This window comes from Aptenodytes forsteri, unplaced genomic scaffold (genome assembly GCF_000699145.1).
Source record: "Aptenodytes forsteri isolate BGI_AS27 unplaced genomic scaffold, ASM69914v1 Scaffold408, whole genome shotgun sequence".
Taxonomy (NCBI): domain Eukaryota; kingdom Metazoa; phylum Chordata; class Aves; order Sphenisciformes; family Spheniscidae; genus Aptenodytes; species Aptenodytes forsteri.
The window spans coordinates 622,955-639,310 of NW_008796048.1; the positions used below are offsets into that span (position 1 = coordinate 622,955).

The following is a 16,356-nucleotide window of genomic DNA, read 5'->3' on the forward strand; positions in this document are numbered from 1 at the left end:
CCCGACCCCCGGCATCGCCGCCGCCATGAGCAGCGCCGAGATGGGCAAGTTCAACATCTCCCCCGACGAGGACAGCAGCAGCTACAGCTCCAACAGCAACGACTTCAGCTACCCCTACCCCACCAAGCCGGCTGCCATGAAGAGGTGAGGGGGCTCTGCCGCCCCGGTGGCGGGCGGCACCCAGCCGCGGACGCGGGCGGCCGCAGCCCGCTTCAGCCCCGGTTTAAAACGCCGCCTGGGGTCTGGAGGTGTCGCCTGTTGACATGCGTTACAGAAAGACGGAAATTACTGCGGACGTAAACACGCGCAATGCTTTGTGTTCTGGGCAGAATGGCAGGCGGGGTGGTTCTTTTTGGGTCGTTCCGTTGGTTCTCTCGCTTCCCCTTGAAGTGGGTTGCAAATGCTAAACGGGAAGTGAATATGCAAGTTGCCCGTGATAGTCGCTAATGATGCAATGTTTTTTACAGCCACTATGCGGATATTGATCCGGAAAATCAAAATTTCTTGCTCGACTCCAATGTTGGAAAGAAGAAATACGAAACTCAGTATGTAAGTACACAGCAATAACGTTTCAAAAAACGAAAAAAAATGCTTTCTTGCCAAACGTATGTTTGTTTTAATTCTGAAATAGGCAATAACTTTCTACTAATTATTACCTATCTCCCTTTTCTCAGCATCCGGGTACTACTTCCTTTGGAATGTCAGTATTTAATCTGAGCAATGCTATTGTGGGTAGTGGCATCCTTGGTCTTTCTTATGCCATGGCTAACACTGGAATTGCTCTTTTTGTGTAAGTATCTTTCGGTTCATTAAAAAAAAAAAAAATCTGCTGTGTAATTAATAATGGAAAAATCCTTGATGTAAGAGTATGACCTTTACAAAATACCCAGTCATTGCCGTAGGTGCAGAATTGCATTTTAGGATTTATGGCTTGTTTTAAGTTAAGAGATTGTGATACATTCAGAAAGACTTGCAAAAATTAAACAGATTCATTGCAAGTTCTGCAACCCACAAAACATTTTACACTGAGTTTTCCTTTACTTAGCTGTAGTTTCTCCATGAATAACTGATAGGCTTCCCTTGAAAATTCCATCATCCAAGTGGAAAAGAGAGGTGCTACTTAACAGGCTGAAGTCTGTATTAGCTTTTTCCTTCAGAGTTCATTGACTGAAATTAATGACAACAGAAACTTCTCAGTTAGTGGAAGTCATAATTGCAGGAAAAAGTACAGGATCAGGCTGTAGAGAGTTAGAAGAAAAATGTAGGCAGAAGAGGATTATTTTATTTGTCTCTTGCAAGTCTGGCCGTGTCCACTCCTGCAAATTTCTGTGGCCCAGTCCTACCCATCAGGGACGTGGTCTCCTTTTCCTCAACTGACGTAGTTGTGCCTATAGAGGTACGACGTACTTACACCAACAAAGAAATCCTTTTTTGTTGCTATGCTTCTACTCAATTCAGGGAACTGGTTTCAGCTACACCTATAAAAATTGGTGTATTTTTATAGGTGTAGCTGCAAGGGAGGGCTGTGGAATAACCAGCGTATCTTTATTGGTATGTCTATATTGGCAAAAGCTTTCAGGTATAAGACAAGACTATAGTAATGTAATTGGAAATGGCAGGAGGAAACAGTTCTGTACAGTGCTTCTAGATGTTTGGGGAAAGTACATTTTTCATATATTGGAGGCAGTTCAGCTCACACAACGTACAATATCAGTGACTCAGTGCAGATGGGAATCCATGGATATGTTTAAAGGAACTTTGTGTTTTTATCCTGGAAATAGATAAATGTGCTGAACGTTCAAGAACAAGTGAAGAGTAACGTTTAGTTCGAAATTTGCCTTCTCTGTTGCCAGATTTCCAGAAAGTTGTAAGTCACACTTACTTCCAGATATTTCACAGTGTATCAGGGTGGTGCTCAAGTTTCCTGAGGAAACTACCACTGTGTAAAGTTTTGATCTAAAGGATTTTATGTTAAATATATGGTGATTTGTTAATTTTATGCGAAGACTTTCACTTTAGATTATGCTAAACTGAATGAACGACTTAGCAGAATGCATTCAGAAAAGACAGATGCTTCATTTCTCTACACATCAGTTTCATGCTCTAAAGATGTTCTGCAGCACCTATAAGATAATCAGTGTAATGCACGTTAGAACATCTCTGAGGAGAGGACAAAAAATTTAAGGTTAGATATTTGAACAGATTTGCATGTAATGGGGGTCCTTTTTTCTGAAGAAAAAAATGTTCAGAACTGTCAATTTAACAATTGGGTGCTGAGGTCATTCAGTTACCTTTCATTTCCAGATGCTGCATGCAGATCTATTTGCATTAGATCTGCATGCAGATCTATAATTATCTCTGCATGATTCAGAGATAAACTAGCTTGTTACCTTTCAAAACTTAGTGTAGTTTGTATAGCTCCAAGGCAGGAAAGCAGTCAATCACTGATGATACTGAGGATTTATGATGACGCTGAGGGCACTACAGACATCCTTTAATAACTAGGTTACAGATTCAGATCCAGATGCAGTTGATTAAGGCAGTAAATTCTTCAAAGGCTGTGTGGAGTCACTTGTGTCGGTGCTGTGACTTGTCACTTGTGGCAGCACTAAATAAATGAATGATACGGTCTGGAAGCCAGAAACTGAGTGAGCTTTGAGATGAGTTTGCTGACTGATCTTGTCAACGCTGCAGGCAGCCATTCGAGGTTAGGGCTGAGGGGTCCAGGATCTGTGCTGTTCCAATGAAATGTAATCCTTGCACATCTAGCTGACAGCTGAATTAAATCTTGGTTAATCTCTACCTGTCAGAAATACAGAGATTTATTTGTGTGTATGTGTTGGTGATGAATTGGCACAGTAACACAGGTTTCCTGGGTTCCTTGTACAGATCTGTGAAGCTTCTCTCAGATGTTCTTGTTTCCAGGTCTTTGTGCTGTGTTTACTAGTTTCGCCAACATGAAAAATGACACAAAAGGAAATGTAAAGAGTACTCTGGGAACTCTAAATGGAGCTTGCCGTTTTTGAGCAGATGTGCTGATTCTTAGGTTTCCTGTAAGGCGGAATGCTTGTATTGGTATAAGAAAGGCTAGGGGTTTTTTGAATGTGTTGTAATTTTCCACTGTGTTCTTCAGCAGCTGAGAAGTCCCCCCTAGTGTGCCACTCCAGGAAGTGCATTTGTTGTGGGAGAGATTTGTTGTTGAGATCCAAATTTTAGATGTTGCAAATGTGCTTCTGGGAATAATATATATTGCATGTAAAAGCTGTGGGGAAGATAAACAAGCCACTAGCGATTCCCGTGTAAGCACACATGAAGAGTAACTTTTGAGCAAATAAAGTATTTTTTTTTTTTTTTAGTGACAATAAATACGTATTTCCATTTGAAGACACAGCTCTCAATACATCTGAATTTTCAGTCAGTTCTTTAAGGCTTTTGCAGTTTCATCTTTATATAAAAAAAGACATAACACAGGTTTAAGCTGAAAAGCTGATTTGTTTAAGACCAAGAGATAATCTTCACTTTATCTATACAGTTAGTCACAACTCGATGTTCAGTAGATTCATGACACACTGTTGAACAAGGATAGGAAGACAGGAGAAACAGAGTTTCTTACAATAATACAAAACCATTCCCATTGATACTTTGTTAAGTTACTTATATCAAATGTAGCCAGTTACAATGGCCTGACTCTCGCCGGTGCTTATGCCACCTTACACTGAATATAAGCATTGTTTAATGAAGAGAATTTCTCTGTATGCCAGTGAAATGCATTTTAGTATAAAATCCTTTCTAAACTAGGCATTAATAGGGTTTTCAGAACGCTTTTAGCCGGCCTTAGAATTGACAGGTTTTTCCCAGAAAATACTTTAATATGATTAATTTTTATGTTTGATCTGCCTTTATTTAATAAGGTTACAATAAGTCATTTATGGCTATTGAAAATTTGCATGTTTTTCCCCCCTCAGGATACTGCTGCTGTTTGTCTCAATATTTTCCTTGTATTCAGTGCATCTCCTTTTGAAGACTGCCAATGAAGGAGGTATGGCAAATTACTATTTTACAGACATATGGTATTTGTTTCATATGGTATCTTTGTGAAACACACTCTTCCAATGGATTATTTTGTTTTCTTTTAGGATCTTTATTGTATGAACAGTTGGGAATGAAGGCGTTTGGTATGGCTGGAAAACTTGCTGCTTCTGGGTCAATTACAATGCAGAACATTGGAGGTGAGGACAAGATCTTAAAATGTCTGTACTGTCAATAGTAATTGTTCCCTACTTATTCTTGGAGACCTTTTTTTCACACAACATGTGTTCATTAACTGCTTGTGTTCAAGTGAAGTTATGAAACATGTTATGTGATTCTTGCATCTTGTGGCATATTCTATATTTGTAATGATCTATGATGTTATTCACCTACAGCTATGTCAAGCTACCTCTTCATAGTGAAATATGAGTTACCATTGGTCATCAAGACATTTATGAACATCGAAGAGACCACAGGGTAGGTGTTAGAACTCCTCATCAGAGAAACTATTAGGAGAAACAAATACGGAGACTGTATATATTTTTATATGAAGACCACGTTCGGTACACCATAGGGTAGCTTCTTATTCAGACAGAGATACAGTAAGTTTGCCCTTCCCCTGAGTGCTCCACTTCATTTAGATCCAGCCTGTCCTGGGAAAAGGGTAGAAAAATACAGGTATCGCATCATATTACAGAAAGCTGTTCTCTAAAGAACATCAGGTAAGTGTTAACATACGTACCAGTCAGTACATATTCTCGATAAGGAAAGGTAAATGTGGTTATGGTTGTTTGGGTTATTTTTCTTACTGCATTCCAACTGGTTTGGACTGATTATTTCGCTTTTTTAGTGTTAATATTGTGGGAAGTGATTAAATATAAGACTAAGGTGCAGTTATGTAATGAATGTCTTAAGGAATAGTTCTCAAAAAGATGTGGGGACTAAACATTGAACTAAAACAGAGTTTATGTGCCCAAGACTAAAATGGTGGACACATTGCTATTTAGCCCTGGAGACACCTTGACTCCACAGTGGCTTTCCTGCTCTTGGGTAGGGTTCATTTTATCTAACCGTACCATCTGAAAGTTAGATTTTTGAGCTCATCATTATTCTGGTCTTTGTATAATCAGTGGAGAAAGGTGGTCCTCTGTAGTGGTCATGTCAGTGCACCTGGCTTAGACACCTATTTTGGGTATCTCCAGATATATCATATCACTCTATATTGAGAGGGTGTGTAAAAACAGCTATCTAAAACAAGATGCCTGACTTCAGATGGATAGAGTTAAGTGCTATAAATCTCACTCTTCAGAGTTGTACTTCTGTGCCTTGTCCTGAAGTGTCCCAGTCTTGAGAGGGCTGAGCAGCTCAAGACTCCAACTTACACCTAAGCCTGAGTTCAGAAGGTAGGCATTTTTCTGCCTATGTTCCCCAAGGGGTTCAAGCCATTTGGTGGTGTTCATACAGCTTGCTGATAGATATTGTCATGACAACAGTGCTAGCTATCTTTTTTTTCTTTCTTTTTTCTTTTTTTTTTTTTTTTAAATGTACTCAAAGAATGCACCCACTCTATTTACTCAATATTGTAATGTTTACAAATTATTTCCTGGGAAGGTTCGTTTCCCTCCTTTGGCTGAATTCAAGTCCTTATTTTCTGCTTCTTAAGGAAGTCCCTGGAGTAGCCAGTACTTACGAGGGGGCTTGGAGGCAAGTATTTTTAACTGTCCCATCTTCAGAGAAGAATTCAAAATCAGTTGCAGTCCAAGAGGGAAAGTTAAAAGCTGTGAATCTCACTGGGTACAGCTGCTGCTCTGCAAATCTGGCAGACAAAATTCAGAAATTGAGATGTGTATCTTCAGTGTTTTCTTGTTGGCTGGTACTAGGTAGCTGTACACTGATTTAAAGTAAATCTTTTCTCAGTGCTCTGGCAATTGTGGACCCCATTTAACTGACTCTCTCCATGCGTTGCTTAGGGCAGTCTGGGTGGCTACCATTGGCATGGATTCCACTCTGGCAGCCTGGTGCCTAAAATGTAAGCACTTACCTCTTTAAATGTCCCAAAATAATGCTTAGTGTAGAAGAAAATATTCTGGAATTCTGAGACAATATTACAAATACTAGCTCTATTATTAAAATTTGTTTAGCAATTTTTAAAATACTCGGTTGTATTTTAAAGCTGTGCAATCTCAGTCTGTAGTCTTCAGCACAGAAAAACTTTTAAGTCCTTGGTCTGAAAGTCGTGATGGCCTTCATGTGGTGCATGCACCGTAACAGTGCACATTCCTATGACTGTATCAAATGCAAGGAATCTCTGTGCTGTGTTTTCTTTTAAATTTACCACAAGACTACAAAATTTTAAAAAAAGGGAACAAAAGGTACATGACATTAATGTCCTACACAGCTGAACTTTCTAAAATACATTTTTTACATTTAGTTAACCCAGGTAAAACTGGAGAAAGAGATGACCAAATTGTTTCTGCATTTACTACATAAATCCAGAGCAAGTCTGTTGAAGTTATTCCATATTTCCACTAGCATATATAGGCTTATAATTCAGCAATTGAGTTTGAATGCACAAATTTCCAATTGGGTCATTAATTTTTCTTTGTTTACCTAAATAGTAGACAATCCATTTTAAAATAAATACTGTTAGCTGATACCATAACAGGGTATAAAGTATTAATATTTGGGAATAAATGCTTAGTGTTACTTGAATTGCTTAAAGCATATAGGATGTTCCTGTAGGACAGATGAAGAAAGCAGTTACCCTGCCACGATTAAATACTCAAGATAAGTTTTTCTGTTAGTTCAGTGAAATTGCATTATATTTACACAGATCTAACTTTTTTGTGTTTCAAAGGAAGATATTAATCTTCTAACACTCCAAAATGTTTTGTCAAAAAATAGCTGCTGCTTCTTATGGAATACATGGCAAAAATGATCTGAAGGAAAAAATCCTCCAAGGTTCTTATCATAGTTTCCCTACTGAAAGGGACTAAACATGCCTCCAAGAGACTCCCAGTGCTTGTTGGAGTTTTCTCAGCCAGTGGGCTTGAGCTACCGCCTTAACTCCAGCCCTCACCTGTTTTTCTTTAACTCCCACAGGGTACCCAACAGAACTTTATTTCCATTAAAAGTGGATCACCACCCTGCTGGGGCCCTGCAATATTCTAATACATCTGGAGAGTTGGGAACCAATATTTAAGCAAATTACTATTTTCTCGTGATTGATCCCAGTTGACTTTTTTTCTGACCAGTCACTTACTTCCCTGTCTTCTGACTTTCAGATGTATATTAATTTTAGAAAAGGACACTAAAGGAAAGGCACAATGCAGGTTTGGGGTGAGATAAGAAGGTATTGTAGGGCTTTAGGTCCATATAGTAAGTTGAATGCTAATCCTTTGTGACATCGGGTACTACATTTTTTTAAGAAGCCGTATGTTGTAGGAGAAGGTAAGAGTGAAGACTAAACTGCAAATGTTGTCATTTTTAAATACTTTGATTACTTATAAATATTACCTTTTTTCTACAGAGAATGGTATCTTAACGGTGACTATTTAGTCCTGCTGGTGTCTGTCATCCTCATTCTCCCCCTGTCCTTACTGAAAAATTTAGGTAAGCAGTAGAGTACAATCAAAATAAAAATGCATTGAAAATACTGTGGGGAAATGGGTTGATACGATGTTTGAGTCTTGAAGCACTATGTGAATTAACAGCTGTCTCCAAACTTGTCTCTTGGGACTAATCAGTGTTCAGGTAATTGTTGTCAGTCTACTTAAAAAAAAATTAAAAAAAAAAAAAATCAAGACAAGTATCTTAAGTTACAGATGTGTTTGTGGCAAACGAAAGGACAGTAGATAGGGTAGCTTTAGAACAAGGCTCAACGGTAACTTTCTGTTTGTGGTCTTATCACAAAGTGACCTATTTTGGTCAGTAGTGAAATAGTATAATACTGTTATCAGCTGAGTGTTATTAGCTATCATATAACAGTCTCAAAAGAATAGGTATGCTAGCCCTGGACAGTTAAATTGTCTTTGCAATGTAAATAGAAGTCACCTTTTTCATTTTAGATCCCAAGCAGTAGCAGAATATTCATACCAGTTGCTTTATCTGAAATGGCTGTAATTCAGTGATACATGTGAATAATTCAGTTAACACACTACTTGTTCAGAGAATCCTGTAGTGGAACCTTACTAACAGAGAGTCTCGATGTGAAAAGTTCCTACTTTCTACAAATTAAGTGAATCAATAAAAACAGAAGGGAAAAGGCTAAGATATCTCATAGTGCATTCTGTTAGAATTTCTCTGATAATCATTCTTAGTATATAATAAACAATTCACATAGTTGTTGTTGGGGTTGTTATAACTTATAATACTGTAATACTATAACTATATAATTGTTTTAAATGTTGTTATAACTTTTTTTATAAGTTATAAAGTTTAATATTACAGACTCACTGTATGTACAGACCCTAATATGTCTTGGAGAACTTTCAGATCTGGATTGAGATTAGCGGAAAGTCAATGAATAATTAACTTGTTCTATGTAACACTAAGAAAATGGCAATCTAAAGAGATCACTGACAGAATGTATTTTGTCATAATGTTACAACTTGAATGGTGTTTCTATTTATTGTACCTTAGATCTTTATCTTTCTTAAACACAGGATATTTGGGCTATACCAGCGGCTTTTCCTTACTTTGCATGGTCTTCTTTCTGATTGTTGTAAGTATAATCTTGTTAGACTTCCAGTGCTTGTAAAACTGCATTTCAAAGTGAAATTGAACACAGTTTCTGAAAAGTTTCACATACTGCATTAGTCAAAGTAATGATAAATACATGGCTTTATTTCTAGGTAATTTGGAAGATGTTTCAGATTCCTTGTCCTATGGACAGTGACATCATGAACATGACATTAATAAATGTGACACTGGCACCTTTCGTAGATGAAAACATAACAAGTGATGATGTGTGCAAGCCAAAATATTTCATCTTCAATTCGCAGGTAACTGACTAAAAATCAGACTCGCTGTTGAAAATAACTAAGAGAGACTAAATACACAGCAGATAAATTCGGGTTTTTTCCTTCAAGTAATTGCCCAGTTGTAAACTTGGGACATGCTAAGACTTTCTGTTCCAGTAGAGTTAGGCACTGTTCACCTCCTGTAGACTGGGTGTTTCCACACTCCACATACACAGAAATTAGAGGAGCTTGAAGTGCCTGCCTGCGATGAGTGGCAATAAACGCATCTCATTCTTGAGCACAGCATTCCTCAAGCTTTCTCAAGTAAGTTAGTAAAGCATTTTAAAAAGTAGATTGCAGAAGAAGATGAAGTAAATAGTAAAAGCGTGCAAATGGGAAATGTATGCCAGGGTTTGGAATAGACTTTAAGTTCCCAGTCACAAAGTCTTGACTCTCATGAATGCTCCCAATTACAGTGTTGAATCTCCACGCGTGGGGAAGAAGTATGTGTAATAGCCAATACCAAGATCAGGCTATAATGGCTTAAGCCAAAGAGATGCAGAATGTAATTCTGAATGCAAATACATTCAGCTTAGCATGGACTTCAGTGAGATTTGAGAGTATTTGGTACCTCAGGGTCTGGGTCTAAGAAAATATGAACTTGTTTTAATTTTTGCCAAAGTTTCAGTTGTAAAGAATAACCAGTCTCTGTCAAAACTAAACTGATGCCTAAGTCAAAATGGAAAAATCTACTGATGAATTTATTAAAACTAAATCTGTAATACCTGTTGAGATACTTAAGAAAGATACTTTTGTTTTCCAGACTGTGTATGCTGTCCCAATCCTAACATTTTCTTTTGTCTGCCATCCTGCAATTCTTCCTATCTATGAAGAACTGAAAAGGTAAATGTTAGATAGGTGTCTGTAATTTCACTAAACAAACACAAGTAGTACAAAACAGTATGTTCTCATTGTTAACAATGTTTCTTTTTCTCTTTCTTACAGCCGAAGCCGTAAAAGAATGATGAATGTGTCCTATGTATCTTTTTTTGCCATGTTCCTCATGTATTTATTGGCTGCTCTTTTTGGATACCTGACATTTTATGGTGAATATTGCCTTCTCTGCTTTCTTTTAAATGAATTACGTTCTGCAAAACCACAGTATTATTTTTAAGTTAGAGCAAGCAAACATTTACTATGGGTTCTAAATATACACTGTTTGTTGGGGGTTTTTGTAATACTTTTATAAGTGCACACCCAAAAGGAGATCAGTAGTAGAAGTAGACCCAAGGCACTGGATTAAAACAGATTCAGCGCCTCCAAGTTATCCCTGTGTAAAATGGAGACATGCTTACAGGAGCTGTTGAGACTTGCAGTTCGTATTGCTGTAACTGTAAAATTTGCTTAGGATTTAGAGCAGAAGCAGTTTGAGAAGTATGTCAACTACATCTAGTTAAAATACTGTTTTCTTTATAGGAAAAGTCGAACCAGAACTGCTGCATACCTACTCTGCTTATCTGGGTGCTGATATTCTTCTTCTCATTGTGCGTCTCGCTGTACTTATGGCTGTAACCCTTACTGTACCTGTAGTTATTTTCCCAGTAAGTAATATATTTTTTTTTAATCTTATTACCATTTTTTATTTTCATCACCTGTCCTGCTGCAGTCATTTACTGATTTGGCAACTCCCATTTATAGAATTTTTCTCTTAACTGGAAAAGGAAATTTATTCTAATAAGCTTGATGAAAAATATCTATACTGTTAATTCAAATAAATTAAATAATTGGGCAACATTTACAAAGCAGTAGATAAAAATACGTTCAGTTACATTGTTTTCCTGGAATGGTTTAATTGGGGGAGTGGAACAGATTTGCCCCTTTATAAAAGTACTTGCACTGTTGTATTATCAGCTTACAAAAGTCAGTGTGTTTTTGTAAGTACACTGTGAACATGAATTCTAGGTGTATATTGTTGAGCAGCATCCTTAGATGTTATAAAAATCCCTGGGATTTATTTTTGTTAAAGATGTTTTTCCTTGTGTTTTCTCCATTACTGGCTGTCTTTTGAAAATCTAAATCACTGAAAAGAGAAACAGACCAGAAATACAGAGCTGCCTCTCAAGTGCAGGAAGTAAATATTTAAAAAAAAAATAAAAATAAAAAATAAATTTACTTTCATGTCTTTCAACTTTTATTAAAATCTGAAGTGTTCAGGAAAATTATGTTAAAATACTTTCAGAAGGAAGGTTGAATTCAGGTGACAGTCACTGACTTCCACAATTGAAGACTAAACTGTCTTTTTTCCTCCCCCCACCCCCCTCTTCAAAAGATCCGCAGTTCCATTACCCAGCTGTTGTGGTCAGGGAAGGAGTTTAGATGGTGGCGTCACTGTTCCATTACAGTTGCTCTTCTGGCATTTACCAACGTGCTTGTTATCTTTGTCCCTACTATCCGAGACATCTTCGGATTCATTGGTAAGCATTTTCACACCAGTTCAAGTAGTCTTTCAAATCTCAGAAAATGCAGTTCCGATCTAATTAAATTATATTACCTGTTTATGAATATTTATTTCTATGCTTTTTAAATACAGGTGCATCTGCGGCTGCCATGCTGATCTTTATACTTCCTTCTGCCTTCTATATCAAATTAGTGAAGAAGGAACCAATGAAGTCAGTGCAAAAGATTGGGGTATGTATAGACAAATACGTAATGGTTACACTTGCTTACTAATTCAGAGCAAGAACTTCAGTTTCCTTCTTCACAATTTAAGAATTTTGAAGTCCTGGTGAAGGTAGTCAGTGAATTGGCATTTAATGTTATCGTAGTTTAACAGGTGGGAGTTGCATAGGTACTCAAAACTGAGGAGAGAGCCATCACAAGGGCTCAGTTCACTTCAGTGACTTCTCTCACCCCCAAACCCCCAATCTCAACAATAGTTGGGTCATTCTGTTGCTGATAAGAACCAGATTTCAACAGATTACCCATAAGAGCTATGCTAAAAAAGTCTTGTTGTTCTCCTGTAAATTTTCTTTCAAGACTTATTTACATAATTTACCCCTTAAAGCTGACCCCCACCGATCATTTGGGTCATCCTGACCGATCTTGGTGCTCTTACTGGTCTTAGACATACTGACTCAGAATCAGATCTTGGACATACTGAGTCAGAATCAAGTCAGCGCAGTGGCACAGCCTGACTGGTATCAGCAGCTACGTTAATTTTCTTCAGTTGAGGTTGAGGTCTGCTATATTGAAAATAAATGTACTTTTTTATTTGAAAAAGGACCCCAAGTATGAGAAAGATACGTAGCTCCTTATTGTTTACTGTGATCTCTTGTCTTTTGTACTGTGTCCTCCATGAGCAATGGCATTTGTGCCATAAATGGGCATGACTTCATGGGTATAGTAGCAGAAACTGAAATACTTTTTATGTTTTCTTTTTTCAGGCTGCGTTCTTCTTTCTAAGTGGTATACTTGTGATGACCGGGTGTATGACACTGATTATTCTAGATTGGACCCAGAATGTTGCATCTGATGGCCATTAACTGTCCTGATTTAATCTCTGATACTCCACTTCAAATGCCAGTGTTCACTCAGATACCTACTGAGAATGAAAATGAGCTATTCGGCTTCCTTTAAAATGCAGATTCTTTGTTGATGGTTCTTCTGATTGTAGAGTACCCGAACACTGTCTTTAAGAAACTGTTCTGCATGATGGAAGTGGATATTAACATCAAACCACATGAGTGTCTGGCTGAAGGAAGTGACGGCTTTATTCCATTCCAGAGAATGGACAGAACTCGCTGTAGACTTTTATCAAGCCATGTTTGGCTTTCGTCATTGTTACTTGGATATTTTGTTATTTTACTTGAATGTGCCTAATGGAACCATTTGATGTGAGAAAAGTCTTTAATTTACAGCAAAGTGTTTAAATAACCAATGAGAGAGAGAGAGAGAGAAACACTATTATTTTTTGTACCAAAAATTCTTATGGACCTCAAAAGCACTATTTTGACTTTAAGAAACATTTTTCTAAAAAGAATGAAAGAATAACATAGAAGAGCTCATAAAAATATTTAATCCGTGTCCTAAATTAAATCTAGTTTGCCTTTCTGTAAAGGCATAACTAGAAGAAATTTTATTTTAAAAAAATACTTCTAATGACCAAAACAGAAAATGAACCAATTAAAGTAAAAATCCTCTAATTATAAATGCTTCCCGTGAAATTCATTTAGTTCAAAGTAGAGTGAAAATAATCCTGAAAATCATTTGTCAGCTTACTTAAGTAACTACAGTTAACCTTAGTTCCCAAAAATGGTGTGGAAACACAAATTTCCAGGCTTTAAAAAACCCGCCCTTTAGAACGGGTGCGTTTGAGAAAAAAATAGCTAATCTAGAAATTGTAAAGATGGTGTTGACATTTCCCTTCTTGAGGTACTCAATAGTGCAATTGGGTAAAACAGGGTTTGGGGGTTTTTGCTTTTTGGGGGGGGTTTTGGGTTCTTTTTCTGTTGTAGATACAAACTGAATGGCACTGGAGCATATCATGCCATTGATATAAAACTCCCTCCTGGAGTTCTGTCTATTGATAAGGTTCATTGTCAGTTGTAGTAATGTCTGTTGGGTTTTTTTTTTTCTGTCCAATCTGTCTTGAAACACTCTGTAGGAAAACAAAAAGGTCCTGATGTAGTTTACTAGTTGTATAATACTCAAAAAGTGTACAGTATTTCTCAAATTACTCATCCATTATTGGATTTTGAATTACTTGACTATTCTGTTTCTGAGTCAAATCCACAAAATAACTGCACCAGTATTTCATGCTTGGTACAAACTCTCTTCGCATACGCAGCTGGGATTCCTCTTCCAATTTATACTGTATAGTAGTAGTAAAGATAACCTCATAGACTGAATAGTCATCTCATACTTGTTTGCTTCAGAAATAGGTAAGTTTCTTATGAGCCCTAGCTAGCTAGCTGATGAAACAGGTGCTGTATGGTTGTGATTAGCTGTTTTGTTTCTAGTGCATGTTTACTCTTTCATTCTTCTCCCAGGTTGAAGAGAAATAACACGTGTATAACAGCATACTTGGCTTATAAGAGGTTCTCAAACACAGCAATATTGGGTACAAAAGCCTAGACAGAGATTATTGATGAAATAATCATGGCAATGTGGTCAACTGTCTTCATCTGACATGATGCTTTAAAAATCTGAATTGCAAAGTTCCGCTTGGTCGTTGTGTCAGAGGGAACAAGTAAGGGCCTGTAATCCATTGATTAAACAGTGCCCAAGACTTTTTTGCTCTTGTAGAATTAATCGGGAACAAATCTGAACGATAGTCACTGTTTGGCAGATAATGTCAGTCTCTGCCCAGCCACTTAAAATCTATGAAAAAAAATTGCAGGTATTTTGTATTGATACTCCTGCATGACTGTAAGTACTGGTCACTGAGTCTGTCGTGTAAAACTGTAATGAGAAGTTAGATTCCTCTTGTGTTGTTTGTGTTAGTAGTTCGGTGGTACTCAACTGGCAACTGACGATCCCGGAGTCGGCACTGACCAACGCTCCTTAGGTACTTCTCTGCCTCAGGTACTGTGCATCCATGGCTATCTATCCTATGTTACCTGATTCCACGGAAGTGCTGAGCGTGTGCCTCCTCGGTACTTTGGCAGCTTTTCTTCTTCCTCTCTGCAAATGTGGAAAGGGGGAAGAGGATTAAAATGTTGTCTGCCTCTGAGCAATTTGTAGCACATAAGGGATGAACTGCTGCCCTTGGCAGCATTTTAAAAAAAAAAAAGGAAGCGAGAAATAGCCTCCTTTCTCTCAGTAACCACAGAAGAGGAAGGAGGTGTAAATGAGAAGTTACTACACACTCCTCAGCAGCCAGAGAGGAGGAAGATTTTTGTGATGACGCCTCATGATATATCATACGTGTCACTTAATTCTCTGACTGTAGCAATTTCCAGTTTTTACATTGTGTGTTAGATTATTTGACGGCTGGCGCTCTACCTGCAACAGTTGAGTTCCACTTGGCTGGGTTGATTTCCAACATATGATTTGTTTAATTACATTATTTTTTTCAAACCTGTCTGCTTAAAGTTACCTACATTACAAACCACCCAAAAGAGCAGCTTCAGTATTAAACCACTGTTTTGTCACCTCAGTTAGACATTACTGTCTTCCATGATATTTCAGTCATAAGTGTAACATGTTATTTATAAAACATTAATCCATGAAAACTAAACCTATTTTTCAATATTTATGATAGTCTATGTACATAAATTGTATGTGTGTATATACTGTAAGTATAATGTATATAATGTAGGTTTGGAATCCAGGATTTATGTATATATTCCTCTCTCATTACTGATTGTTACATCATTTCAAGGAGTTGTTCATGTTGTACGTCTGTACAACAACTGTCAAAGGAAAGATTCTTCTACAACAAAATGTAACGCCTACAAAAATGGAAGAACTGTGTTACGCCTAAGGTGTGTAAGAAAACACTAAGATTGTATTTATTACAAATGTATATGTTGCAATAAACACAGGAGTCACTTGGGTCCATAAAAAGCATCGTTCAGGTTCGTGTATACTTTCCCTCTAAAATTTACCATGGATGTTACGATCTCCTGAATGCAGCAACTTAACAACGTCGGCGATCTAACGTATTTGTTAGGCCACCAAATTCAGGCATCCTACGGTACATCCGTGTACATATGTACATATCCACTGTATTGTTAGAGGCCAACGGTCTAGCTACAGTTGGCAGGGAGTGCAACACAGTTTCAATGAAACATTGTATGTTTGTTTTAATTGAAATAAATAAATAGATAATCCTAAGCTATGTTGTGGTGGTTTTTGGGGGGAGGCATTTGAAGGATTTTCTTTAAAGACGACACTAAAAGTCTATCTTTAATTTCATGCACTTTTCAGGAAGGGGGGAAAAAAAAGGAAAAATAGCATACAACTAAGTCCACAATTTATGACACTACAAGAGTAAACAGAACAAGTCTGGACATCAAAGAAAACGAGATTAAATACTGCAAGGAACCTGTATTATGTCATATTTTGCAGTACAGGCGTATCTGGAGACAAGACTCAATGTGTTAGATCTTGTGTAAGCGTAATAAATGAGTGAGTCTTGCCAAAATCCTATGCCGTTTTCCTGCAACTGAATCATAGAATCATAGAATCATAGAATCATTGAGGTTGGAAAAGACCTCTAAGATCACCGAGTCCAACCGTCAACCCAACACCACCATGCCCACTAAACCATGTCCCTAAGTGCCTCATCTACACGTCTTTTAAATACCTCCAGGGATCGGGACTCAACCACTTCCCTGGGCAGCCTGTGCCAATGTTTCACCAC

The 16,356-nt window shown here is 37.5% G+C and overlaps 1 protein-coding gene across 1 annotated transcript; it reads left to right on the top strand.

Annotated features, from left to right (window-relative positions):
• The first annotated feature begins 6 nt into the window (after positions 1-6).
• Positions 7-15,827, top strand: SLC38A2 (solute carrier family 38 member 2). Its single transcript, XM_009286204.1, has 15 exons — positions 7-144; positions 468-549; positions 675-790; positions 3,966-4,039; positions 4,137-4,229; positions 4,425-4,506; positions 7,559-7,641; positions 8,694-8,752; positions 8,883-9,032; positions 9,814-9,893; positions 9,996-10,096; positions 10,467-10,591; positions 11,320-11,464; positions 11,581-11,678; positions 12,434-15,827. Exons 1-15 carry the CDS (start codon positions 26-28, stop codon positions 12,530-12,532), a joined length of 1,506 nt encoding a protein of 501 aa, XP_009284479.1. The 5' UTR covers positions 7-25; the 3' UTR covers positions 12,533-15,827.
• Positions 15,828-16,356: the final 529 nt, after the last annotated feature.

Excerpts from the sequence above, each read along its gene's own strand:
- SLC38A2 (XM_009286204.1), top strand. The coding sequence starts at position 26 with ATGAGCAGCGCCGAGATGGGCAAGTTCAACATCTCCCCCGACGAGGAC. Across the intron at positions 145-467 it reads AAGCCGGCTGCCATGAAGAG|CCACTATGCGGATATTGATC; the intron begins GTGAGGGGGCTC and ends TGTTTTTTACAG. Across the intron at positions 4,507-7,558 it reads AACATCGAAGAGACCACAGG|AGAATGGTATCTTAACGGTG; the intron begins GTAGGTGTTAGA and ends TTTTTTCTACAG.